The following is a 27,227-nucleotide window of genomic DNA, read 5'->3' on the forward strand; positions in this document are numbered from 1 at the left end:
CAGTCCACAGCACCAGAGCAGCATCCTGCCCACAGCGAGCACTCAGTCCACAGCACCAGAGCAGCATCCTGCCCACAGCGAGCCCTCAGTCCACAGCACCAGAGCAGCATCCTGCCCACAGCGAGCCCTCAGTCCACAGCACCAGAGCAGCTCCCGCCCACAGCGAGCACTCAGTCCACAGCACCAGAGCAGCATCCTGCCCACAGCGAGCACTCAGTCCACGGCACCAGACCCACAGCGAGCACTCAGTCCACGGCACCAGAGCAGCTCCCGCCCATAGTGAGCACTCAGTCCATGGCACCAGAGCAGCATCCCGCCCACAGCGAGCACTCAGTCCACAGCACCAGAGCAGCATCCCACCCATAGTGAGCACTCAGTCCACGGCAGCCATTGTTTTACCAGAGTCCAACTTTACTGTACTGTTTCCCAATTTGGAAAGGGAAAGGAAGCATGCTCAGTAGACAGAATGCTGAGATTACTTGTCTCAGCTCTGCGACTGGGTTGCTTTGGAAACTTGTTCTTTCTCTCTGTGCTGAATCAGTACAGTCAATGACAAAGAGAACCTCTGCTTCCTTTTCCTGTGAGCTGCCAAAGTGAATGGAATGATATCCACCTAGCGTGCTGAGCTGCTCAAAGGATTCAAGTTTCCTGCTTAGGCTAGCCACAGCTCAGGGGAAGGTCTTGGCTAGACTGTCATGCCTCGAGTTAGAGCTGGATTTTCAGTTCTGTGTTACTCTTCAGCTTTATTCTTCCCTCTCATGATTCTTCTGGCCCCTGTTCTAAATCTCATCCCCCACCCTCATGGCCCTCACTCCTGGTGAGCTCATAAACACATTTAAGTGTGAGCTTAAAAAGCAGGCAATGCCGGTCCGTGGTGGCGCACGCCTTTGATCCCAGCACTCGGGAGGCAGAGGCAGGCAGATTTCTGAGTTTGAGGCCAGCATGGTCTACAGGACAGCCAGGGCTATACAGAGAAACCCTGTCTCGAAAAATCAAAAAGAAAAAAAAAGAAAAAAAGCAGGCAATGTTGATGGCCTGTCCGTGTTGGCACTGTCCTCCTTCTCCCCCTCTGTCTCCTTCCCTTGGTTGGAACTGAACCCATGGCCTTGTGCTTGCTTGGTTAGTATTATACACTGAGATGCAGCCTTCTTGAGTCCTCTGTACCCACTGGCTCTGCTTCCTCAGCTATAGCAACCTTGATCACAGACCAAGAGGATCTGTGATCCGCGGTGATCACAGACGGTAATCAAACAATCGCTCATTATGACCAGAAAGCACATTCAGTGTTACAAATGAAAACTTCAGATGCTAGAAAACAGTTTAGCAGAGAGCAGGAACCTGGATAAAGAGGACTAAAAGAGGGTTCTCGTCGTTTGACTGAGATTGGAAAGGAGAAGCACTGACAAGGTGGAGGGAGAGTGGCGAGCAGTGGTAACAACGCTCACGACCATGGCTTTTCTTGGGGTTCACATTACACTTCTCCCTCTCCTTTCTTCACTTCTCCCTCTCCTTTCTTCCTCTTTTCTCTCAGAGTCTCACTATGTAGCTCTGCGTAACCTGGAATTAACTAAATGACTATGAAATCTAGACCAAGCTGCCCCCAATTTATTGGGATTCTCTTGCCTCTGCCCCTTGAATACAAGCCTATCTTATTTAATTTTTTAAAAGATATTTTTAATACAAAAGTGGATGCTCATTGTCATCTATTGGATGGAACACAGGGCCCCCAATGGAGGAGCTAGAGAAAGTACCCAAGGAGCAGAAGGGGTCTGCAACCCTACAGGTGGAACAACAATATGAACTAACCAGTACCCCCAGAGCTTGTGTCTCTAGCTGCATATGTAGCAGAAGATGGCCTAGTCAGCCATCATTGGGAAGAGAGGACCCTTGGTTTTGCAAACTTTATATGCTCCAGTACAGGGGAAAGCCAGGACCACAAAGTGAGAGTGGGTGGGTAGGGGAGCAGGGCGAAGGGGGGGTATAGGGGACTTTCAGGATAGCATTTGAAATGTAAATGAAGAAAATATCTAATAAAAATTGGAAAAAAAGATATTTTTTATTTTCTATGCATGGGTGTTTTGCCTGTATGTATACATGTCCACCATATGTGTGCCTGGTACCCACAGAGGCCAGAGGGTGTTCTATTCCCTAGAACTGGAGTTGCAAATGGTTCTGAGCTACCAGGCTGGGGCTGGGAACAAAATCTTCATGCTCTTAAACCCTGAGCAGTCACTCTACCTCCCCCACCCCCACCCTCCGCTTTAACTTTTTTAGGAACATGGAGAGGTAAACATTAAGCCCATTTCACAGATAAGAAAATGAAGACACTGATAGAATGCCATACCCAGATCACTGAAATGGAAAAGGAATACCTCAGTTCAGGGTGACAGGAATTTTGCCCCAGCGCCTGGCGTTTACACAGCTGCTGGGATCTGAACTCAGGGCCTCATGTTTGTACAATAAGCACTTTACCCACCAAGCCATCTCCCCAGTCCCTGAGGCGACTGATTTACTGCAACCTGGATATATCTTTTACTCCTTGAGGCTCCTTACAAAATGGTCATCAATGATGCTATTTTTATTCTAGCTGCTACTTAGTGTCCCTCTTGGCATTGGCGACAACTCTTTGCTTATGGTCGCCATACTCTTGTTTGTTTTTTTTTTTTTTTTTTTTTTTTTTTTTTTTTTTTTTCAGTTCCTGTGGGCCTTTCCTCTCTGTTTCTTTTCTGCTTATTACTTGCTTCTGATGGTGTTAGTGTTTTGTCTAGGCCTTTTCTTATTCTGTGTCTCTTTTCTGGACCATCTTATTCTCTGGGCAGCTTGAGTGGCATCTTTAATCCATCATTCTGACAGAGAACATTCACCTGCTGAAATCCTTAGGGGCTTTGTGGCAAAGCTTACATGCCATGTGTCTTTCTCCAGCCTTACCTCATTGCTCCTTAGTTTATATCATAACCACATGGGACTCTAGACATTTCCCAATATGTGTGAGATTTTTGAAGATGCTTATTCATAGTGGCACAGGCCTGTAATGCAAGCATTCAAAGGCAGAGGTGGGAGGCTCAGAAAGCCACACAAGGCCAACTTGACTGCATAGAGAATTCAAGGCTGGTCTGGTTACGGATTCTGTTTGAAAGCATGGTGGGGCAGCATTTGGACTTGCTAGTTCACCTAGGTCATTCCCCATCTTTTCTGTGTAGGTTTCAACTTCGATGCCACTTTTTGATTTGTTTGAAACAAGATCTTAGTATGTAGGCCCAGTTGGCCTGAAACTCAATGTGTAGATCATGCTGGGATTTGAAGTTGTGATTCTCATGCCTCTGCCTCGATTCTGGGATTACAGTGGTGCATCATCCAAAGCTCCATACTGGATCATCATTGCTCACATTATCTTTCAAGCTGTGAGCACCATGAAGAAAGATAACACCCTCGTTTCATAGGCTTGTAGATACCTGTGCAAGAAACTAATGCATGAGAGAGATGACCTTGGGAGGGAAGAGGATTCTGTATTGGAATTAGATGAAACTGACTTTTTTCATATTAAATAGTATGATGCCATTGTTTGTGTGATAGTGCTGGGGATGAAACGCAGGGACTTGTGCATGCTAGGCAGATGTTCTGCCTGAGCCACCACACCCCCAGCTTCTGTCCCAGTTATTTTATCTCCAATCTGTATCCCAGCATTTAAGCAGCAGAAAGCTGGACTGCTCTCCGAGTTACATTCTTAACGTTTAAAAACTATACTAAGGCCATGTGAGTGGTGCATTCCTATAGCTTCAGCTACTCAGTAGGCTCTGAGAAAGGAGGATTGCCTGAGCCTCGAAGTGTGTCTCAAATCAAATCAAATAGAATCAAATCAAATCAAATCTACAGTAGGATGGTATTCTTGAGACATTTGGCTCTTCAGTTGTAAGAGCCAGGTGCTTTAGAGAGATTTTCATTTTTTTTTTCACCAGAAGTTTCCTTTAAATATCAAGAGACAGACAGATCCGGTAAGCCTAAAGTTCAGAGATTATTCCATCATCTGTTGATTAGAAAAGGCATGAGGAATTTCACATAGAAAATATGACAGTTTCTGGGACTGGAGCAGCACTGGAAACTCTGAGGACAGGAGAGCAAGAGTGTTCCCATGCCTTTGACACAGCCAAGCAGTGGAGGACGAAAAAGGCGTGGACTCTACTCCATTCCTGGAACTCTAGAAGACACAGTGTGAAGACACAGTCTGTCAAAATACCTGATGCAGTAGTGGGCAATGGTCTCAGAGTATCAGGAGTACTGTCTGTGTAGGCAAAGGTCTGGGGGAATCCTCCCTATTGACCCCGCCCTAGTCTTCCATATCATCCTCTAAACCTGGATCTCCTTGGCTCCTTGATATTTGGAGGAAATTTTGAAAAGTTCCTTGGTACTCATCCCCTTAGAAGTATATACAGTGTGTTGGGACACGATGGGAACTAAAAGCCAGGATGCTTGTGGGGTTAGTGTGTGAATGGCTCAGGCCAGGGTCCAGATGGGAGTTCATCAGTCACAGGACGAGCTGTGGTGGCAGTTAGAAACCATCACTGTGCTTCAGCTACTAAGCCCACAGAAGCTACCTGGTAGGGACCTCCGCTGCAGACTCAGTGGCCTCGCCATCCAGTGGCCAGGCTCAACTGAAGGAAGCCGCCATTTATCAGACAAGGAAGACAGAAATGTGCAACTTGGCCTTAGTGCTCCTTCCTTGGTGTTAGAGTGACATAGAACCTCTCAAGTAGACAGCCTCAAGAACGGAGCTGGTAAGGGGATCCTAAGAGACAGAGTTTAAAGCCTAAGACTGCGTGGGTTGTCTTGACTTTGTCAGCCTCATTCTTTTTCATTCATAGAAATGGGGGCTGAGAAGTAAAATTACATTCTTTCCCACATGGGTGTTTGATTTGTGATTCTAAACAAGCCTAAGGAAAGGTCTGAAAGGTGTGCTCCCAGGGGAGCACACACCTTCAGAGAATGGGCTAATTAACATAGACCAGGGTGCCAGGGTGCCAGGGTGCCAGGGTGCCAGGGTGCCAGGGTGCCAGGGTGCCAGGGTGCCAGGGTGCCAGGGTGCCAGGGTGCCAGGGTGCCAGCTTCAGGCATGACTTGCAAAGGATGGACATGTGTTGGAAAGCAAGTCTGCACAAGAAACTGCAGGTAATGTTTTAGTCCAATGTGGCCTTTTGATAGATGGGGGCAGTTGCCATAGGGCACAAAAGGACTGAAAAGAGTCCCACCTTAAGCTTTCTTTTGCAAAGTAGGAAAGTTTTGGGGCCTAGGAACCCCAAGGGCTGAGTTCTCTCTAAGCAGTGCTTTGAGCACATGCTGGTATTGACTAAATGGGGAAACTGAAAGTAGAGGACACTGAGGTATTACAGCCATTTATCTCTGCCCAGTTTGGATTCGAAACAGCACTTACTTATTATGTTCCATCCCTGCCAAACTATTTTTAACTTGAAAACCTAAATGCCATTAAAAACTGGGCTCATCTGAATGATCTTGACCCATCTAAGAGCGGGCTGGGATCAACCATGATATCCAGCAACTTTCACCTGTCAATAGTGAACCATTTCTTCCTTCTAAAAAGCTCATGCCATTAACCCCTGGGAGGATGGAGACCCAGGGGAAAGTGAATGCTCTCAATCATATCATGGAAATAAATTTGGCAGCATATATTTACTAATAATAGCTGAAGGGAAGTTGGTGACGGCTCCTCGGTTAAGTTGTACTGGAATTTGTGAGTTGTTCTGGGAAACCTACAGTGCCCATATCCAAGAAGAGTCAGGTTTCCGTCTATCTTTAAAGCTGTAGACATTTAGGTCAGTTTCCAGTGTCTTCGCCCAATTCACTCACATTGCGGTATACTTAGTTGTTCTATTATTCCCATCTGAAACTTCCTCATGGCAAGGACAGCAGACTGTGCTCTCATAGGCCTTGTTTGAACTCTGGTCTATCACTTTCTAGTTGAGTGACATTAGAAAGAGGAAAGAGCTTGTCTGAGATTGAATTTCCTCATCTATAACAAACTGGATAGTTTTGGAGAAGGATGCTGTGGTGAGAAATTAAATAAAACATGGCAGGTATGAGACACTAGGTGCCAGATATGCACTCAACAATGTTTGCCTAGTATCATTATTTTGCATATGGAGGCAAAATTTGCCTCCAGGAAAATGTAATATATGAAAATTTAGATTTGCATGAAAGGCAAATAGGGGAAGTTTGTGTATTAGATAAAGATTGTCCAGGTCTGGCTCGGTGGATCTCAAGCCTGTAAGACCAGTGGCTTGGGAGACGGAGGTGCGATGAGAGGCTCATGGCCTGCCTGGCCCAGAAAATGAACTCAGAGCCAGCCTGGACAACTTAGTAAGACAGAGCTTGTTTCAAAAATAAAAACTGAAATGAGGAGCAAAAAGCAGCTCAGGGTAGAGTGCTTGCCCAGCATGTATGGAGCCCCCGGGTTCAGTGCCCCGCCCCCACTTCCATTCATGAAAGAACTGATAACAGGGTTTTTAAAGGAGTCAACTTCTCTGTCTAAAATGATTTGATTCACACAGAACTGGTTTAGACAATGTTTTAGGGATACTACATGTGTGCCAGGCTCAGGTCATCTATAATACAACCATTCAGGCCAGGTCTGAGCTACTGTGACAGGTTAACAATAACCATACTAAGTACTCCCCAGGGCCTTTTATGACGGGATTAGATGGATTCTCTGTGGTTTCAAAGGACAGATCTGTGACTAATGAGTGGAAGCCATGGGGCTAGGGAAATGGGAAAAGATGATAGCTCCTATGACAGAAAACGCCTTCCAAACCACTGCTTTCCAAAGTGCAATGGCTTGTGGTGGCAAATTTCCAAATGTAAGACATTCAAGTAGACACTAGCTATCAACCTGAGTGAGGGACGGCTTAACTATTGTAGGAAATGAGGACATGGAATAAGTCAAGTGTTTCCCAATCTTAAGATTCTCTGCCTTGGATACTAGGAAAAGACAGGAAAGAAAGTGGCTGTCCAGGCGGAGGGAAGGGATTGGAACATTGCTTCTCTGTCTGGGAAATACTGGATTAAATGGCCTCTAAAATTGTTTGTAATTTAAACATCCTAACTCTTATATTGTGTCCTAGATGCTATTTTAACTATATCCCTTGGAGATATTTCTATTTTAATTGTGGGAGATTAGAACTTAACATCTGAAGTAAGTGCTGAGATGGGAAGGAGGTAGGCACCCAGACCCTTCAGGTTTTTGATCCTATAACCTCTTCTCAACTTGTGAAAATGACAGCTGGGGAGAGAGAAGACAGCCATGAAAGTCAGAGCGGAATAAAATCAAGGCTCCTTTAGAGTGAGTGAAAACTCAGCTCAGCTACATTCCAGCTCACTGGCTTTAAGACTGTGTAGGCTGGAGCTCCTGCAGAACTGCTTTGGAATGCTGGTCTCAAAGACGGACCCAAGACTGGCTATGGCACCAACATCTTTTTAATGGGTCTCCTAGAAGATGAATCTTTGTCCCGATTTGCCTACTTGTCTTTCAAATCTGACTGGCCTTTAGACCAAAGGCTCAGCTGCTTCCACACCTTGGTCACAAAGCGAACTTCCTTTCTAGTGTGTCTCAGCGGGCAGGGCAAATCCAGCTCCGTTTACAGAGAAGGTGAAAGCCAGCTGGGGCGGGGGACACCTTTGTGACATTGTGATTTTGTAGGGTTTGCTTTTGTTTTGTTTTTTTTTTTCCCAGCCAAGGAGAATCGATACGGAAAGCAAAGACCTGAAGTCTCCTGGCTGGCCCTGCACCTGCTGCTGGTCGGTGAGAAATCAGACTGCGTGAAGGGTGACTCAGCCAGGAAAGACAGGAAGCCACGCCGTACCACAGCCAGTCATGTTAAGAAGGAGAGGAAGAAAAGCATAGGGATGGGGGCGGAGAGGAAACTATTTTAGTTACGTAAGCCTTGATATTGCCCTTTGCCTGCAAATCTTAGAACAGATGTAGCCATGAACTGGTATGGAAGTCAGCACCACTATGACCTCTGGTGCTCCCAAACATATCCCTCTGAGGAAGCGTCCCTATCGGACCCCTGATGGGAAGTCAGTGGTGAGGTTGCCCCAGATTCTATGCTCCAGGTGGAGAAGGCCTCAAGAAGGTGAAGGAATGAGCTAATCTGAGCTCATGGCCCCATTTGCAAGGATGTGATTAGTGAAGAGGCACCTGGGACCTGCTCCATTTCAGGAAACCCGGTTATGGGAACTGGGGGTGGGTGGGACAGACTTGTCTCAGGACCTGAGAGAAGTAGTTAACCCTTTCTCATTGTCTACGTGGGAAACAACTTCTTGCAAACAGTTGCTTGTTTCCCACAGGAGGAGGTCCTCAAAGGAACCCTTTCCACAATGGTTTAACCACGAGGGTTCCAGGGACACCTTCAGTCTAAATTCCTAAGGTCGAGCTCTTTCAGGACATGCGAAGGATCTGCAGGAGCTTGAGAGTAAGGAACAGTCTGAGGAGTTTCTGGAATACATGTAGAGAACACGTAGAAAACAGGAAAGGCATCCTAACAGTCGCTAGGATGTCGCTGCCTGGCAGTATTGTTTATGGCATTCTAGATCCATTCAAGCTGTCTTTTTGTCTTTTGGGGGTTTCAGAGTCAATCTGGGGCTTTTAGAGTAGAGTCTTTACTGTCCAGGAAGGGATTTGTGTCTCAGAACAATCAGTATCAGAAGCAGACATGAAACACAAATCCAGTTTCTGAGTAGGCAGAGGAATGACAACACTCAGCCCGACGCAGTCTCAGGATTGGTGAGAACGAGTCCCTGAAAACGGGTCAAGTAAGGTGCCAAAGGTCAGGACTGGAATACTTCAGTTATGCACAAAGGCTTCTCCATTGACCTGGTTGACTGTATGACCTGACCTTAGTCGGTCATTTAATTTCTTTGGTCCTCACACATCTTAATCTACTGATGATAAGTGGTCCCCTCAGCAGTCCCTTCTGACTGTAGCATTTACTGGCCGGAGGAAAGAAACTGAGTAGGCATGGTTTCACGACACGCTATCCAACACCATATAACTACTACGTCCGAACAGGTTGGCAACACAGACTGACTGCGTGAGAAAGTCCAGTGGAAGCTGTGGCTTATTCACGTCAGGTCTGTGGTAGATGAGGGGATCACTTGCCTTGGTTCCTTGGATCTTGTAGAGGGGGTTAGCATTTTATGGTAACATCAATAATCTCACAGTACAGAGCTGCCAGGCAGCTAGGCAGGTGGCATCCAGGTGGGAGAAACACTGGGTAGAGAAGTGGGAAGAGGACTTAAGAGATGCTTTTGTTTTAAGATTCTGACTTGACATTTACAAACTGGGTGCTAAACAGCCTGTCCCTGGAGCCTCATTTTCATTGTTTATAATACCTGTTACATAGATGATTACTTTTAATAAGTGGAGCTAAGAAGTAGAGTGTGGATAGCACAGAGTCAGGGCTCAGCAAATGTAATCAAACCTTGCCTATTATCAGAATAAAAAACACGGCGTCCTGAAGGTGGACCCTCATATAAAAGGCTCCCCCAACTCTGGTCTAGATTTAATATAGAAAGCACTCTCTCCCTGGCCACCTCTGTTAGGTACATGCCCACAGATGGAAGAGTGTTGGGTGCTCCCTGGACCTTTATCCCTGGGGTTTATTCCAAGGAGGAGGGCTGGAAGCCAGGACAACCAACTCACCTCAAGTACTGTGCCATTAGCTATCATCCCTCCACCCTTCATCTCCAGTGGTATTTTCAAGGAGGAGCATTTCTGCTGAGCTGACATTTTCAACGGGAAATATTTTTAAAAAGAGATGTGAAAAGGAGGGAAAAACTCCAGCGACCTCCCAAATGCCAGCTTTTTATCAATTCTGATGATTAAAGTGAATATTCCAGAAGTAAAGGCCACCTCTCCAGTATGTCTGGCTGTGAACACCTGAGATGGGGACCAGGGGCAAGAGCTCTGAGTGCACTGGAAAAGGGTGTACTTCAGGTCCCAAGAGACATGTTCTTTAAAGGAGCACCAAGGTTGTGTACTGGGCAGGCACTCTGCCAGCGCCACAGCCTGTTCTGTCTAATCCCAGCTTCTGCAGAGGAAGAATTTTCTCTAAAGGAAAGCGGCCAACGCCCTGTTCCACCCTTCTCCTTGGGTAACTCGTTGCCAGGCAAGAATCTCTCAAGCCAGCATCTTCTTTTGGCAGCCCAAGGAACAATCTGTCAGATTCCCGATAGTTGTGAGCCTAAGTCCATCTCACTAAACCCGTTCTGCGCCTGTAGGACCATCTCCCTTGCTTCCAGCTAGAGACACTGAGAGCTGCTTGTCAGCCACACGTTCTGTGAAGTCAAACGTGGGGGAAGGAAGGATCTGGTGGGAACTGGGAAGCTCCTAGGATCCTCCTGGAATAGACTGGGGAGAAGCTTGGGGACAAGTTGCCAGGTACAATATAGTAATTGCGTTTTTAACTTCAAAATAAATTTCTTAGTATTTGTCCCAAATCTTATTGCAAGGTACACATAATACGGGGTAAAAAGGTTGTTCACCTAAAATTCAGTTTTAATTGGCACCCATATTTCCCTCTGTTAGATGTGGGAAGTGGAGCCTGGTCCCAGGCACCGCCCGCAGAACAGAAGGCAAAGCCATCTGGGGTCTAGAGCCAGCTTGGGAATCCTGCACTACGCAGCCGCAGCAGCCCTGGAAAACGCCGAGGGCGGACAGAGCGCTTTGAAAAGGGCCGAGGGCCGTGTCTTGGCGAGACCGTGGGAAAGTCTCAGGAGCAGTCGCCGCCCGGCCTCTTCCCGGCTCGCCTCCAACCTTGGCAGATGCGCCACCTGTCCTCCCGCCCACCCGCCTACGGATGCGGGCCGCCTCGGGCAGCTCCCGCAGTGCGCAGGCGCGGGGGCTGGGGGCGGGGCGGACGCGCGGTCAGGCGGGAAGGGACTGCCCGGCGTGGGCGCCCTCCCGCTCGAAGCCCTAGCTGAGGAGGAGGTTGTGACCAACTGGCAGTCCCAGAGCTGCAGCCGCTCTCCTTACGGAATGGAGAGGACGGCTTTGGCTGTCTGCGAGGTGATGCTGGGAAGGGAGAGAAAGACACTTCTGAGAGGAGGGCATTGTGAGGAGATCCTCAAAGTTTGGGCGGAGGGATCTGGCAATTCCTGAGGTGGAGGAGAAAATGCCGTGAATGTTAGAAACATTAAAATCCCTCTTTCTTTGGGACTGTGGGAAGGGCCTGAGGTATGAGGTGCAGGACCACCCATCAGCCTCGTGGGTCCTTTCTGAGGAACCGATGTGTTCCGTGTTCCGGGCTTTGCCTGTATGTGCGCTAACATCACCACCGAAAGCCGAGGACCTGAAAGGTCACCAACTATGGTGATGCCAAATCTGGGGTGATTCTGAGAGGGGGCTTGGAGGTTGGCCAACTGGAGTTTTAGCGTTTTCTATCCACCACTGATGAGAGGGGAGTTGGAAAGGTGAGAAGGAAATGTGCCACCATGGAAGGGTGGATCAGGGAATCAGGTGGTAGGCAAGGGGGCACCAAGCCGTAGGAGAAGGTGTGATATGCTCTCGGGGCAGCCTCCGTGAGGTGTGGAGGGTTGAAATCAGGGCTCGTACGTACATACATACATACATACACACACACATACACATACATTCCTATACATGTGGACAGGGAACTGTTTAGTTCTGGAAGATAGCATTGAATGAACACCTGGGCCAGCTAGCTACATGTGTTCACACCATTGCTGAACTTGGCAGCCATTACCTAATGGGACACTTAACTCCGGGCCTTCTAAAGAACACTGCACAAATGAATACAGAATTATAGGTTCTGAGATAACTTGGAATATTCCTGGTCCTTGGTGTCTTCTTTGTCATTGTCAAAGGAAGTTGGGGGATTAGATTTAACAAGATGACAGAACCTGGGATGGAACTCAGGGCTCTGACTCACCCACCAGTCAGTATTCTTTTCCCAACTGCTATCATTACACATAAAGGCACTGGAAAAAATCTGAACAGAGAGAGCACAGGAAAAATGTGAAGGAAGATGTTAGGCTGTAGAAGTGTCCGGAAACCATCTTCATAATTTCTGGTACAAATTGGAATCTTAGTTACCAAATTTGTTTACTCAGAGCTCCCTGCCTTAAAAAAAAAAAAAAAAGTGTTGGCTAAGAGATTTGTTGGTTTGGGGCCTTCTAAAGTTGATTTCCAGCACCCTGGTGGCAATGCGTGCCATCTGACCTCCATGAGCAGCAAACATGTGGTCAATGTATGTATATACTGACAAAACACTCATACACATAACAATAAGACTTTTAGGCCATTAAGGTAACTTTTGCCTTTAACCCCAGCATTTAGGAGGCAGTGGCAAGATGGATCTGTGAGTTTGAGGCCAGCTTGGTCTCACATTGTGAGACCAAGTTGTGAGGTGTCCTGTGGGTGCTGGAACAGCCAAGTGCTCTTAACTTACAGTCCCTTTCCAACATTCACAAATAACATAGATAAGTATTTATCTTATTTTGATGTTCAAAAATGATGATTTACTGAATGAAAAAGATAATTCATAACTAGATACCACTCTTTTCCATAGTTGGCTTTTATTTGGGCAAGAAAATAAAAAACAAATTGCAGTTCATTTTTAAAAAAATTTTTGTTTCTAGGTGAATTTACCCAGCAACTTTTTTTTTTTCAACACAGGGTTTCTCTGTGTAGCCCTGGCTGTCCTGGAACTCTCTCTGTAGACCCAGGCTAGCCTCGAACTCAGAAATCCGACTCCCTCTGCCTCTCAAGTGCTGGGATTAAAGGCGTGCGCCACCCCTGCCCAGCAGCAACTTATTTTCTTAATTTCCTGTCTTGGTGTGCATAATATTGAATTATACTGTCTACTTGCATATTTTTTGTGTTTCGATGCCATGATCTGAGCAAATGTAAGTCTGTCATTTCATAAGCAGAATTGCAGTATTTTATAATAGAGTTTTAATTGTATCATACAAGTTTGCTTAGGACCATGATTTTAAAGGTTATGTTTTATCTGAATTGTGCTCTTTTCAGATTTTAAGATATTTAATAATTCACTGGAAATGTGAAGCAGGAACAGCAAAGGGAACATTGCTGGATGGGCAGCTAGTGATTTCCATAGAAGCATTACGTTCTAAGCACCTGCCAGATTCTCTGCATTGTATAATAACTAGTAAGTAAATTATCTGTTTTGTTTTGTTGTGAGGCATAGCATAGTTTGTATAAAATTTTCAGTTTGTCACTGTCTCATTTCTAGTGTAGTTATAAAGCGAAATGACTTTTATAGGTATTTGGTAATAGATTTGTAAGTGTGCAATATAGGGAAGATAAATAGGACTATAGCTTTCTTAAATTAAAATTGCTCAAAAACAATTTTGCTTTTGCTCATAGTTTTATCTTTTTCACAACAAAATCATATCGATTTTACCTTTTTTGGCAATTGCAAAAAAAAGGGGGGGGCAAAAATAAAGGAAAGGGGGGTAAAAAAGAAAAGAAATGATGTGTATATTTTTACCCCCAAACCCCATTGCATGGGCATTGAGAGCGTAATGGACTTCTTCAGCATGTCAGGCATAGATGGCATTTGCATTTATATATCTTCATGTAGTTATGTTTGTAATCTATCAAGAAAAAAGGTGATTTGCACTTGGCACAGTGTGTCATTATAGAAACCTATTTGGAGAGCAAGACTTTGTAGTTATTTGACTTCTCACAATAATTATTAACATTCAGTTATTAATATTCTAGATTTTCTGCGTATGTGCGCACAGCTAACTGGCTTTTTAAAGAAACAGTGGCACATACTTTAATCCCAGCATTTGTGAGGTAGAGACTCCTCTCTTAAGTTCTAGGCCAGCCTGGTCTATAGGATGAGTTCCAAGACAGCCAGTGCTATGGAGAGAAACCCTATCTCAAAAAAAATTTAAAAAGAAAAAAAAACCAGAAACGTAATTGGTATATTATAGTCTCATGTGCTTTTTAGTAAAGTGGTCAGTGTTTTGTGTTAGCATGTAGAAGAGATCTACTTCATTTGTTTGTTTGGATTTTTTTGTTTTTGTTTTTTTGTTTTTGAGACAGGATTTCTCTGTATAGACCTGGCTGTCCTGGAACTCACTCTGTAGACCTAGACCAGGCTGGCCTCGAACTCAGAAATCCGCCTGCCTCTGCCTCCCGAGTGCTGGGATTAAACCACCACTGCCACATTAAGAGCAATACTTTTAACCATATATTTGATTGTTTTTAATTACCTGTTTCTAAACTTATTTGTAATGTATTATCTTTTTCATTAAAAATGTTTATTTTTAATTTTTGTTTGTGTGTATAGGGATGTCCATGCGGATGTCCATACTTAGGAGATGATGGAGCTCCAGTTATAGAAGTTGTGAACTTGGTTTCTGGGAACTGAACTCTGCTTCTTTATAAGAGCCCTAAGCACTATTAGCTGCTGAGCCATCTCTCTAGCCCCTTAAATTTTTAAAAAGGCATCATTATTACTGGTTTTTGTTTGCTTGTTTTGTTTTTTTTGAGACAGGGTTTCCCTATGTTGCCCTGGCTGTCCTGAAACTCGCTCTGTAGATCAGCTAGCCTTGAACTCAGAGATCTACCTGCCTCTGCCAACTTGAGTGTTGGGATCAAAAGCATGTGCCACCACCACTCAGCTGTTATTGTTGGCTTTTAAAGAAAGGGCCTTGTGTGGTCCAGGTTGATATCTGACTCAACATATAGCCAAGGGTAACCCTACACTCGGGCTCCTCCTTCCTTTATTTCCAGAGTCCCAGAGTTACAGGTGTATGCTACCACAGCTGGTTTATGTGCTGCTGGGGATCCACGATGCCTGTTTACACTCGGCATTCTACCTACTAAGCTGTAGCATCAGTTTCTTCTTTTGATTTTCTGAGATAGGCTGGCACTGTGTGGCCCAGATTGTTCTTGAACTCCTAGCAGTACTCCTGCCTTAGCCTTGTGAGCCGTAGTGTTATGAGTATAAGCCACCATGCTGGCTCCAACGTGTTCTAATTTTGGTACTTTCTGTAGCTGATACATAACTCCTTATTTTGGGGTCTTCTCTCCATCATTAATCAGAGTGTTTCTTGATTTATTTTCCTCTTGTGTTGGATTTTGTTTTCTGAGTCCCAATTTCTTTATTTCTTGGCTTACTCACTGTTGTGGTGGCTGTTAGGTTTCAGCAGCTTCCTGACAAAGAGGGTTGGGAGGGTAAATTTCTTGAGATTTTGTGTTTCTGAGAATGCCTTCATTCCATACCTTTGGTAACTCAGCTGTTGCTACTGGAAATCCTGAAATCTTTATAATTATCCTGTACATGTCCTATTTCTCTTTTTCTCCCTGTAAGCTTATATAATACTTTTTTAAATCTTTGTTTCATTAGATGTAATAGATAATTTTGAAATTTCAGTGACTTAACAGATGAAATGTTTGTTTTTCCTTTATTTTACCACCAGGTTGTGTGTGTGTGTGTGTGTATGGTTTTTTTTTAAATGTAGAATCCAAGATCTTTCAGTCTTGTGGCTTCATGTTTCCCTGAATCCTCTAGTATCTCCCCATTCAGCTAAGGGTGGAGAAGGAGAGCCAGGTTTATCATTAAGCATAGGCTTGGAAATGACACGGGTTACCTTTGTTCCCGTTCTTCTGGCTGAGACTTAGTCTCATTGTCATAATTGCTCTGTGTGTGCAGAGGAGCCTATAAAACATAGTCAGGAAGAGTGGCTGAGAACCAGCAGTCCCTGCTCTTTGTTCTGACACTGCATGGTGCTGTCCTTGCTGCGGGTCACTTTCTCTCCATTGTGCCCGGTGCTCAGCCTTTTCACGTAGCTCGGGTCCTTTGGGTGTGGTACATTTTGCTTGCAATTCTTCTACTAAAGTTTCTATTATTTAGATAGTGGATTTATGGAATTTTCTTTTCTAAAAATTTCCCCCTATTTTCTTTTTTTTTTTTTTTAAAGATTTATTTATTTATTATATGTAAGTACACTGTAGCTATCTTCAGACACTCCAGAAGAGGGCGCCAGATCTCGTTACAGATGGTTGTGAGCCACCATGTGGTTGCTGGGATTTGAACTCTGGACCTTCGGAAGAGCAGTCGGGTGCTCTTACCCACTGAGCCATCTCACCAGCCCTGCCCCTATTTTCGTGTTTTCTATTTTTCTTCAGTTTTTCTTCTGACTCTTGGTTGAGGAAACCTCACTTTTGTTCAACATCAGTCTTGTTATGTCTTTGCTTTTAGAACGGTCAGATTTTCCATCTTGATGGGTAAAAGCCTAACGGCTAACATTTCTGAAGCAAAGGAGAGAGGGCTGTTATCACTGTGCTCTCTGCTTAGAGTCACTAAGACGTGAAAAGACAATTCCTGTTTTCATCACAGGCTCATACTTCAGTGTACTCAGAGAACAGCTTCTCTGTGCATCAGGTTAGGGAGGGCCAGCCTCTGGGATCTTGAAAAGAGAAGGAAATCAACATTAGTTACTTTAGAAATTCAACATTAGTTACTGGCATCTTGTACTCTGATCAATAGCTGCAGTTTGGAGTGTCCCATAATCATGGTCTTTCATGTAGAATAGCATCTAAAGGAACAGTCCTGGTGTTGATTATAGGTGTTAAATATAGATGAAAAGAAGTGCCCGTGGCATCGTCAACCCCCACATAGTCATCGTACCTTAAAATACCTCTTTTGCCCTCTATTTATACTGAACTCATTAATAAGATCTCCCTTTAATATTCTGTATCTAAATGCAAGATTTTCAGAGTCCCACTGATCTGTTTAAAGTCAAATCTTTGTAATTGCCTCACTTTTTTTTGTGTTTTTTTTTTTTCTTACAGTTGCTTCTACCGGAAGTGTTTATGGTGGCTTGAACTTCAAGAAGTTTCTACAAGGTAAACAATTCTTAACTTCCCTGAGACCAAAGTTCTCTCTGTCAATGAGGTTGGTATTTTCTGAAATAGATTTATTATAAAAGATAGAATTTCAGCCGGGAGTGGTGGCGCACGCCTTTAATCCCAGCACTTGGGAGGCAGAGGCAGGTGGATTTCTGAGTTCCAGGCCAGCCTGGTCTACAAAGTGAGTTCCAGGACAGCCAGGGCTATACAGAGAAATCCTGTCTCGAAAAACAAAACAAACAAACAAAAAAGATAGAATTTCCTGGTTTCGTAAATAAAAGTATAGGCTGCCCACTTAAGTTTGCTTTTCAGAGAAACACTAGGTTTTCAAAGATAATTTATTTTTCAGCTATGTGTGTGTTTCTGTGTGTGTGTATGTCATGTGGGTGTGGGTGTGTATGTCACGTGTGTGAGTGTGTATGTCATGTGGGTGTGGGTGTGTATGTCACGTGTGTGGGTGTGTATGTCACGTGTGTGAGTGTGTATGTCACGTGTGTGAGTGTGTATGTCACGTGTGTGGGTGTGTATGTCACGTGTGTGGGTGTGTATGTCACGTGTGTGGGTGTGTATGTCACGTGTGTGGGTGTGTATGTCACGTGTGTGAGTGTGTATGTCACGTGTGTGGGTGTGTGCAACGTTTGAGGAAGAAGTCAGATCTGATGCTGGTGTTTATGAGTTTCCCAACAGAGGTGCTGAGAACTGAACTCAGCTCTTCTGAAAGAGCAGTGCATGTTCTTAACCCCTGAGCCGCCTCTCCAGACCCAGACACTCAGGAAACAATACGTCATACTCTACTTTCTCTGACATTCCACTGAAGCGATGAAGTGGAATAGATTAGGAATGGGCATGACGTCCAGGTAACTGTAGATTTTCTGACTATTCTCTGTACAACTCAGGCAGACATTTCCCAGATATTAAAGAGGATTTGTTCCTATATAATTTAGATAAGTAATGTACTGTAAATGTTTTTTTCCTGTTAGTAATACAGTAATATTTTTCTCTATATTATATGTCAACATCAGTATGTTTTTAAAACTTGTGTGTGTGTGTGTGTGTGTGTGTGTATCAGAGAATAACTTGTTGCAGTTGGTTCTTTCCTTCTACTCTGGAGACTGGAGACTGGACTGGGACTGTCATACTTGGTGGAAGCGCATGGACCCACTGAGCAGAGCAGTCTCGCCAGCCGCAGTTTAGGAACGTTTGATGATTGTGGGTTTAATGAATTCCTCTTTCCTTTGACTTATGAATAATCTGTATTTATTTTAAAGAGACCAAAATGATCTGAGAACTGTTGTGCTTCTATTTTTATTCTCTGTGGTTGTTTGGTTTTAAAATATTAGTCAGTGAGCATGCTTTTCTAATTATAAAAATGTAAATTTTACCGAGGTTTTGTTTTGGTGCTGGGGATGCAACCCAGGACTGCACACACTAGGCAGATGTATTACTACTTTCTGTGGTACTAGGGATGGCAGCCTGGGTTGCCTGTGCTCAGCAGGTGTCTTACTGCAGAGAAGCATCGCCAGCTCCTGTTATTTGTTTTTGTATTTAATAACTTATAACATTTTATCAGTTTTATTAATAATTTGATTATTATAGTTAAAATGGTTTAATAATTTTACTTTTTAAGACTGGAAAGATGGCTGAGCAGTTAGGAGCACACTGGCTGCTCTTACAGAGGACTGAGCGTTAGTTCCTAGCACCCACGTGATAGCTCACACCTATCTGTACTTCAGTTCTAGGGATCTGACTCCCTCTTCCACTCTCTGTGAGCACCAAGCATGCATGTGGTACACACACATACATGCAAACAAAACACTCACTAAAATTAAGTTAGAGCTGGGCAGTGGTGGCGCACGCCTTTAATCCCAGCACTTGGGAGGCAGAGGCAGGAGGATTTCTGAGTTCGAGGCCAGCCTGGTCTACAGAGTGAGTTCCAGGTCAGACAGGGTTACACAGAGAAGCCCTGTCTCAAAAAAAAAAAATTTAAAATTAAAAAAGGAAAATAAATTAAAAAAGGAAAATCTGAATCTTAACAAAAGAATTTTACTTTTAATACTCTAGTTCTGTGTGCACTGCAGGTGCACAGACACTCATATCCCGTTCTGTCAGTTACATTTTGATAATTTGAACAGGGAGTTGGAGTGACATTAATGATCATAATATTTTTTTCTGGAATTTTTTAAAAAATTTAAAAATTTGTTATTATTTATTTTAAAAATATTTTTATTACATATTTTCCTCAATTACATTTCCAATGCTATCCCAAAAGTCCCCCATACCCTCCCCCCCCCCCACTCCCCTACCCACTCATTCCCACTTTTTGGCCCTGGTGTTCCCCTGTACTGGAGCATATAAAGTTTGCATGTCCAATGGGCCTCTCTTTCCATTGATGGCCGACTAGGCCATCTTTTGATACATATGCAGCTAGAGTCAAGAGCTCTGGGGTACTGGTTAGTTCATAATGTTGTTGTACCTACAGCATTGCAGATCTCTTTAGCTCCTTGGGTACTTTCTCTAGCTCCTCCATTAGGGGCCCTGTGATCCATCCAATAGCTGACTGTGAGCATCCACTTATGTGTTTGCTAGGCCCCGGCCTAGTCTCACAAGAGACAGCTACATCAGGGTCCTTTCAGCAAACTCTTGCTAGTGTATGCAATGGTGTCATCGTTTGGAGGCTGATTATGGGATGGATCCCTGGATATGGCAGTCTCTAGATGGTCCATCCTTTTGTCTCAGCTCCAAACTTTGTCTCTGTAACTCCTTCCATGGGTGATTGTTCCCAATTCTAAGAAGGGGCAAAGTGTCCACACTTTAGTCTTCATTCTTCTTCAGGTTCATGTGTTTTGCAAATTGTATCTTATATCTCGGGTAGATCATAATATTTTTATTTAAATTACAAATTAAATAAAAGTAAGCTTTCCTTTAAAGTTTTTATGGGAACTGATCTGTGACTTTATGAGGAAATCATCTACTTTTGATGGCTTCTAGTAGTTACTTACCACGTATTTACTGGTTCCTTATCAAGCTCTCTTGAGATTTGAGTTTCTTAGTGTCTGCAGTGCATACACTGAGACAACTGACCACACTCATGGAGCCAGACCAGACTGGGCCAAAGCAGCACACCACAGAGAGCAGTATGCCTGCTTATCCTTCAAGGTTGTGTAGCCAAGCGCTGCCCTTAGAACTAGAGCCTTTTCCTCGGAAGTAAACCTTAGGTTTTATTTTCATTTAGATTTTTATTTATTTTTATTTTATGTACCTTGGTATTTTGCCTGCTTGTATGTGTGAGTGTGTTGGGAACTGGAGTTACAGACAGTTGTGAACGGCCATGTGGGTGCTGGGAATTGAACCCGGTGTCCCTGATTAAAGCATCCACTGCTGAGCCATCTCTCCAGTCCCAAGTTCTAAGTTTTAAAGAGATAATGAGGGAAAAATATTCTTATTATGTTAATGTGACATAATATATTTTATTTAGACAGGGTCTCACGAAGAAGTGGCCTTGATGGGATTTTTGTCTTTTAGCTCCTGAACAGATAGATACTCTGGAAGTTTGAGTAGGACGTTCTTCCTTTAGTGATAATCACAGTAATTATTCCAGTGAGCATTTATTACACTTCAGGCCTGTGCTTATTGCAAAGGAGTTTTTTATTTGTTTTGGTTTCTTGAGACAGTCTTATGTAGCTTCTTACCTGCCTCTGCCCTCTGAAGGCTGGGATTAAAGTCATGTGCCTGGCTCCCATACTTACATTTCTTTGTTGTTGTTTTTGAAAAACAATGCCCAATTTATGGGGCTCTGGGATGGGACCCATTGCCTCTTGCATGCTAAGCAAGCACACTACCAACTAAGCTATATCCACAGCTCAGTTCCCATTTAGACTGTAGTCATTCTGTCCTGATGCCTCCTAAGCCACCCTGAAGGGAAAAGGCATCAGTTTACCATCCTGAAGAGTTGCTGTGCTTCCAACACTTTTGGGAGTATTGAATCCAGTTTAAAAGTTGTGGATTATGACTGGACATGGTGGTACATACCAGTGATCCCAGCACTTGAGAGGTGGAGACAGGAGAATGAGAAGTTTAAAGACATCCTTGGCTACCTAGTGAATTTGAGACCAGCCAAGACTACGGAAAACCCTGTCTCAAAAACCCAGTCCCCTCCCCTCCTAAAAAAGAGCCGCAGGATAGTTGCCTCCATCATCTCTCTTCATTATTCTCAGTTGCTTTTGGGGGGAGATCGTTTTCATGGGATGATACAAAGGACGCAAAGATCATTCCGCTGCGGGGGACGTGTGTGAAAATGCTTTGGAAGAAGAAGAAATTCCATACAGACAGAGGGAGTATGTTATGAGCACTGGGAAGGTGATAAAGTTTTCTGTAATATCAACTCATGCTTACTGTGTGTACAAGGAGCCGTCAGGTTATAGGTAAGGCTGCTTCAACTAATATTTGTGAAAGTGCTTTGAAAAATGAAAAGCCTGTAACAACAAAGGAGTCAGTTTATTGCATTGTTACTGGTAGGGAGGAGGCATCGTGTACCACTTATAAAACGATCACGTTTTTATACTAATACAAAGTTTAGATAGTGTCATGGCGACTTAGATTTAACTGTTAATTGTAGAAGCTCAAGCCCCTTTGTTTAATATATTTTTGTATGATTGTGATACAGAGTGACTGTCTCTTTCTGCAGATATGAAATGTTATGTATCAATATACAGTAAAAATTGCCAGTCATGTTTAGTAGCCAACTTCAGCTTCATTCTTCAGTTGCTAGAGCTCATAATACTAACCTCCATTCCATAATGCTTTTTATTCATACGAATTAGTAGCATAAATTGCGCACTGAAGCTCACAAAGGAAATTGGCTAAGACTAAGGCTTGAATCCCTTAGCTCCCTGGCTTATGCACCATTAATTATGTCTTTATTACTATTATTATTTATTTAACATTCCTGTAACACTGTTAGCAAACTGCTTTAAATTGGTCCACGGTCCTTACACTGTTTAATTAGCTTCATCTGGGAGCTCCTGGCGAGCTGATTCACTAATCACCAGGGTCCAGAACTGTGTCTCTTTACAAAATTAGAGGTGTAGCTCTGAATTCAGTGTGGCCACACTGTCATCTTCATCCCTTACTGGCTAGGAATAACCCAGCTCCTACTGTGCTCACTCTTTGGCTTCTTCTGTCTGGATATTCTTCCGATATTTCTCAAGTGGACTCCTACTTTATTCTAGGTTAATAAACAGTGGACCAAGGCAACTCCCTAGTGTCCTACCTGTTTCAGCTTCTTTTCTTTTTATCCTTTTTCAGTTCCTAAGGATTCATGCTTTAAATCAGCAAACTTTTGTTGATTGTCTGCCTTGCCATGAAGTGACAGGAAGGGAAGACAGCTCTGAAAATAAAATGTGGTGTTAAGGGCTCTAGGAGAGCTGTGTTCCCAGAGCTTTTGTGGTGATCCAGAGGATAGTCTCAACATTCAATCCCAAGTGTGCCTTTCTTCTTTTAGTTGATATGCATCATTATTCTATGTTAATTTCAGACAGCTTTCCTGATTTTTTTTTTCTTGGTTTCTTGAGACAGGGTTTCTCTGTGTAGCCCTGGCTGTCCTGGAACTCACTTTGTAGACCAGGCTGGCCTCGAAGTCAGAAATCCGCCTGCCTCTGCCTCCCAAGTGCTGGGATTAAAGGTGTGCGCCACCACGCCCGGCTCCCTGATTTTTTTTTATTGTGTGTATGTGTGTGTGTGTGCTGGGGAAGAGATGCACATGCCATGGCATACATATGTAAGTGAGAAGATAACCTCCAGGTTCTTCCCTTCCAGTATGTAGGTACTCAAAATCAATCCCAGGGCTGCAGACTAAGCGGCAGACATCTTTACCCACTTAGCTGGCTCGCTGGCTTTTGCTGTCCTGCTTTTAAACTTTATTGTTTCTATGCTGAAGACATTTCATTCCCGTTTTTTATTACTGACATGTCATTAAACACCAATGGCAGAGCTTGTCAATAAACTACTCAGAAATATGTGTAATATGTCTTCCTAAATTTCTATTTGATGCATCTATTCTTCTTTAGAGAAGTCTACACTCTCACAATTCTCTAGGGTGAGAAATCTTGCCTCTTTTCAGAGAAGTGAATTTCTCAGTTTTCTTTTCTTCATCATATAACAAATTAATTTTTTGTTAATTATGTCTGTAATATATAATTGTTTATTAAGTTCATTAGTGCTTTTTGGTTCCTCTATGAATTATTTCCTATTTGCTTAATTAAAGAACAAAAGAAAACCAAAGATCAGATTCAATGCCACCTATCAATTAGAATAATCCCCTTGACTTTTAAGAGCAGTGGACACTGTGCTGGATAATTTTATGTTAACTTGATTCAAGTTAGATTCATCAGAGGGAGCTTCAATTGAGAAAATGCCTCCATAAGATTAGACTGTAGACAAGTCTGTAGCGCTTTTTTAAAATTATTATTACTGATCGCTGTGTGATAGCCATGCCCGTTGTGGGTGGTCTTGGGTTTTATAAGAAAGCTGGCTAAGCAAGCCATAAGGAGCAAGCCAGTAAGCAGCACTCCTCCATGGCCTCAGCATCAGCTTCTACCGCCAAGTAAGCACCTAGTTGAGTTCTTGCCTTGACTTTCCTCAGTGGATGGTGACTGGGTTATTTATGTAAGCCAAGTAAATCCCTTTCCTCCCCTCAACACTGTATTCTTATTATAACACGTGCATGTAATTCTATTTTCATTTCATATATGTATATATATATTAGCAGCCGAATTACTTCTATAACATATGTCTGTTTAGTAAAACATGATTTTTCCAGTTTGTCCAACTTTCTAGGCTCTAGAAACTCCTTCCTCTCCTATTCTTCCTGAATCCTGCCAGTTAGTGGTGCAACAGATAGCAAAGACAGTCTTACCTATATTTTGAAAATACTTTCTCCTCATTCTTGTGTTTATAATTAACTTCATTTAAATTATTTATTGCAGTCTTGGTGGAAGGCTTTCAACAAGCCAAGAGGAATACTCTTGAACTACATCCCCAGTCCTTCATTTTTTTTTTTATTGACATAATTTAACTCTATCCAGTTTGGCTAGACATTTTAAAAATACTTTTTTCTAAGTCAGAAACATTTTATCTTTTAAATTTTTCCAAAAAATCTAGATAAAAACACTCATCTTTCTAAGTAAAGACTGTTTTGCTCTGCTATCAATGAGACTCTTTTTTTTTCCTCCTATTTTTGTAGTGCTCAGGATTAAATCCAGGACTTCTTATGAATGCTAATGAAGAGCTCTTCTAATGAACTGTTACAATCCCAGATTTCTTCCCTCTACTAACCATTTAATTTTGAAAGTTTATTTGGAAAGTCAAGAAGAAATGATTAACTGAGCCAAGCTTGTTCAGCATTGAGAGAGAATCTCAGGATGATCAATCTTTGAATTTTTAAATCTTATATCCAAAGAATAAAATTGTATTACAATTGAACATTTTAGAGGGTCGACAACTATAAGTCTGAGAAATTATCTAACAACCCCCTACCGAGCACCAGCTGCTCTCTTACAGCTGTGGCCTCTTCTCTCTATAGCAGAAGCTCATAACTTAAGGTCTTTGATAGAATTTTAAAGTTCTGCAGTTTTGTGGCTATAATTATTTTTCTGGTGAAAAGATGCATAATTAAATTCAATCAGATTTTAACCAGAAATTAAAATGATTTTTATGGAAATTAAGATGATTAACTTTCTCTAATCCCTTTTATTTTTTATTTCCTTGAGGGTTTCACTAGGTAGCCTTGCCTGACATGAAATATACTATGTATTGTGCAGAGGAGGCTGGCCTCAAATCCACAGAGCTCTGTGTTTGTTCCTGCCTCTCTAGGGCTGGGGTTAAAGACAAGAGCCACCATGCCCAGCTCTCCTATTCTTTAAGCAAGACGTGACATCATTCATTTTTTGAGAGGTAGATCAGACCTGTTATCTGTTTCAGAAATGAGAAAATCCAGACTTACATCAGCTTGTTAGCCTAAGTTTAAAGAGAAGAATTTTGTGGTTTTATAAATCACTAGTTATCCGTTAAACCAGATGAGACCAAGCTTTTGTTACATTCTAAAGAGTTTCTGGCTGCTAAATTTGCCTTACACTAGAGAAGATTTTATAAAGGTTGACTAAAGACGAGAGAGACTAAGATAAGTAGATTTCTGTGCTCTTTTGCTTCCCTTATTATTTCTTTTGTATATATTTGCCTGCATGCCTGTGTGTGCTTAGTACTGGAGGAAGCCAGAATTTTTTGGAGTTAAAGACAGTTGTTAAGTAGTCACATGGGTGCTAGGAATCGAACCCAGCTCCCTTGGAAGAGCAGCCAATGCTTTTAACTGCTGAGCTATTTCTCCAACACCCCCTTAATAGTTATTCTGTCTTCATTTTTTTTTTTATTTTTGCAACTATATTTGTGCACCTCATGCTCAGTGCATGCGTGGATTGCAGAGTATAACATGGCGGAGTCTGTTTTCTCTTTTAACCTGGTAGGGCTCAGGGACTGAACACAGGTCTTCAGGTGTGGCTCCCAGGTGCTAGCAAAGTATAATGGAGCTTGCATCGGAATCACAAATGCTACTATCTCTTGACATAACTGTTAAAAAAGCAATTTCAAGAAAAATATAAATGGAGTCTAATTTAAAAATCTACTCAGTCCCCAAATTTTCAATGAAATGAAGAGCTGTATGCATTAACATGTTAGTCCATAGTCACTAATGTCAATTATCACGCATTGAGAACCATATGCTCAGCATAGCCACTGTGCTCAATACATACACACTTAATCCCCAAATAGCTTGCTCAAGGACACAGGATGTGTTCTTTTGTTTGTTTGTTTGTTTTGTTCTTGTTTTTTGAGACAGGGTTTCTCTGTGTAGCCCTGGCTGTCCTGGAACTCACTTTGTAGACCAGGCTGGCCTTGAACTCAGAGATCCTCCTGCCTCTGCCTCCCAAGTACTGGGATTAAAGGCAGGTACCACCCCTGCCTGGCTGGTTTGTCTTTTTTTTCAGTATATGTTCTTAAAGTATTTTGTTCTTCGGGCTAACAGTAGCTAAATGCCTATTAATAGAAAAATGGCTAATTTATGATAACATGTTTTTTCTTGGTACTGGGGATTAAATACTGAGTGTGATGTTCTACTATTGATTGAACTCGCCCATAGTCATCTGGGTAGACAGTTTAGCCAGTAAAAATAATGACTAGATGACTATGCTATAACATGAAAAATGCATATAATATGTTAAATAAAAAAGCAATAGAACACATTGCATACATTGTGAATACAACTGCATCAAAATACATAGGAATGGGGGATTCTACCTCAGCCTCCTGAGTGGGGATTGCTGGTGTGAGCCATAATATCTAGCATCCTTTTCTTAATTTTCTAATTTTCCAAATGAGCTATATTACTTCTATAAGAAAAAGATTCAAAGCTGGGTCTGGTGGTGCATGTCATTAATTCCAACACTTGGGGGGCAGAAACTGGTGGATTTCTATGAGTTTGAGGCTAGCATGGTCTACATAGAGAGCCCCAGGCTAGCATGGGCTACATGGTGAGATCTGTGATAATGGCAAAACTGAGATCCAGTTGCTATATTATTTGGTTTCTTCAAGAGACTCAGGAAACTTAATAACGATTGGCTTTGCTGGGCTAATACCTGTGCCTTAGCATAATACCGTAATGATGCCTACAAAGAATGCACCAGTAAGTACAGTGGAAGTGTTGCTGCAATTCTAAACATGAGGCTAAGGCAACACAGGAGGAGCTCCTTTGGTGACTATGATTTATATCATTTACACTGGCTATTGTTCTAGATTGTAAAACTTTTAAAAAAGGAAAAACAGCAAGAAAAGTGATCTTTCTGAAATGGGGCATCAGATCTTCCTTCAAGACTTTAGAATGCAGAGGGATCAGTGACTATGACTGCATGTTCACAGAACTCAGCCAGCCACGAAGCCCATTAACCATGATGTGCTCAGGTCTTGGACAAAAAAAGGTGGGGGAGGGCGGTGTGCTGCGTCACATACCACAGTGGGTCCACACAAAAGCAACATGGACTGAGAATTGGGTGGGTACAAATTCAATTACCTTTTCAAGCCTTCACCTGCCTCTATACAGCCTCAACAGTCAGATTCATCAGATGTGCCCTAAGCTGCTGCTTACGATCCAGCTGAACAGGGAAGCAAGGTTATTGCATACAGCTGAATAAGGAGGCAGGTTATTACAGCTGAAGAGGAAGCAGGGTTGTTACATACAGGTGAACAAGGAGGCAAGTTTAACATTGAC

The 27,227-nt window shown here is 42.9% G+C and overlaps 1 protein-coding gene across 1 annotated transcript in view; it reads left to right on the plus strand.

The window, feature by feature from the left end:
• Positions 1–10,944: 10,944 nt before the first annotated feature.
• Top6bl (TOP6B like initiator of meiotic double strand breaks) overlaps positions 10,945–27,227 on the plus strand; it is a 74,044-nt gene continuing 57,761 nt past the window's right edge. Inside the window, exons 1-3 of the mRNA XM_021151260.3 lie at positions 10,945–11,074; positions 13,058–13,196; positions 16,859–16,912. Of these exons, the coding sequence (XP_021006919.2) occupies positions 11,045–11,074; positions 13,058–13,196; positions 16,859–16,912 (223 nt within the window). The 5' untranslated portion in view covers positions 10,945–11,044. The remainder of the gene's footprint in view (positions 11,075–13,057; positions 13,197–16,858; positions 16,913–27,227) is intronic.

The sequence above is a fragment of the Mus caroli genome, unplaced genomic scaffold, assembly GCF_978045245.1.
Source record: "Mus caroli unplaced genomic scaffold, Mus_caroli_1 scaffold_20, whole genome shotgun sequence".
Lineage (NCBI taxonomy): Eukaryota > Metazoa > Chordata > Mammalia > Rodentia > Muridae > Mus > Mus caroli.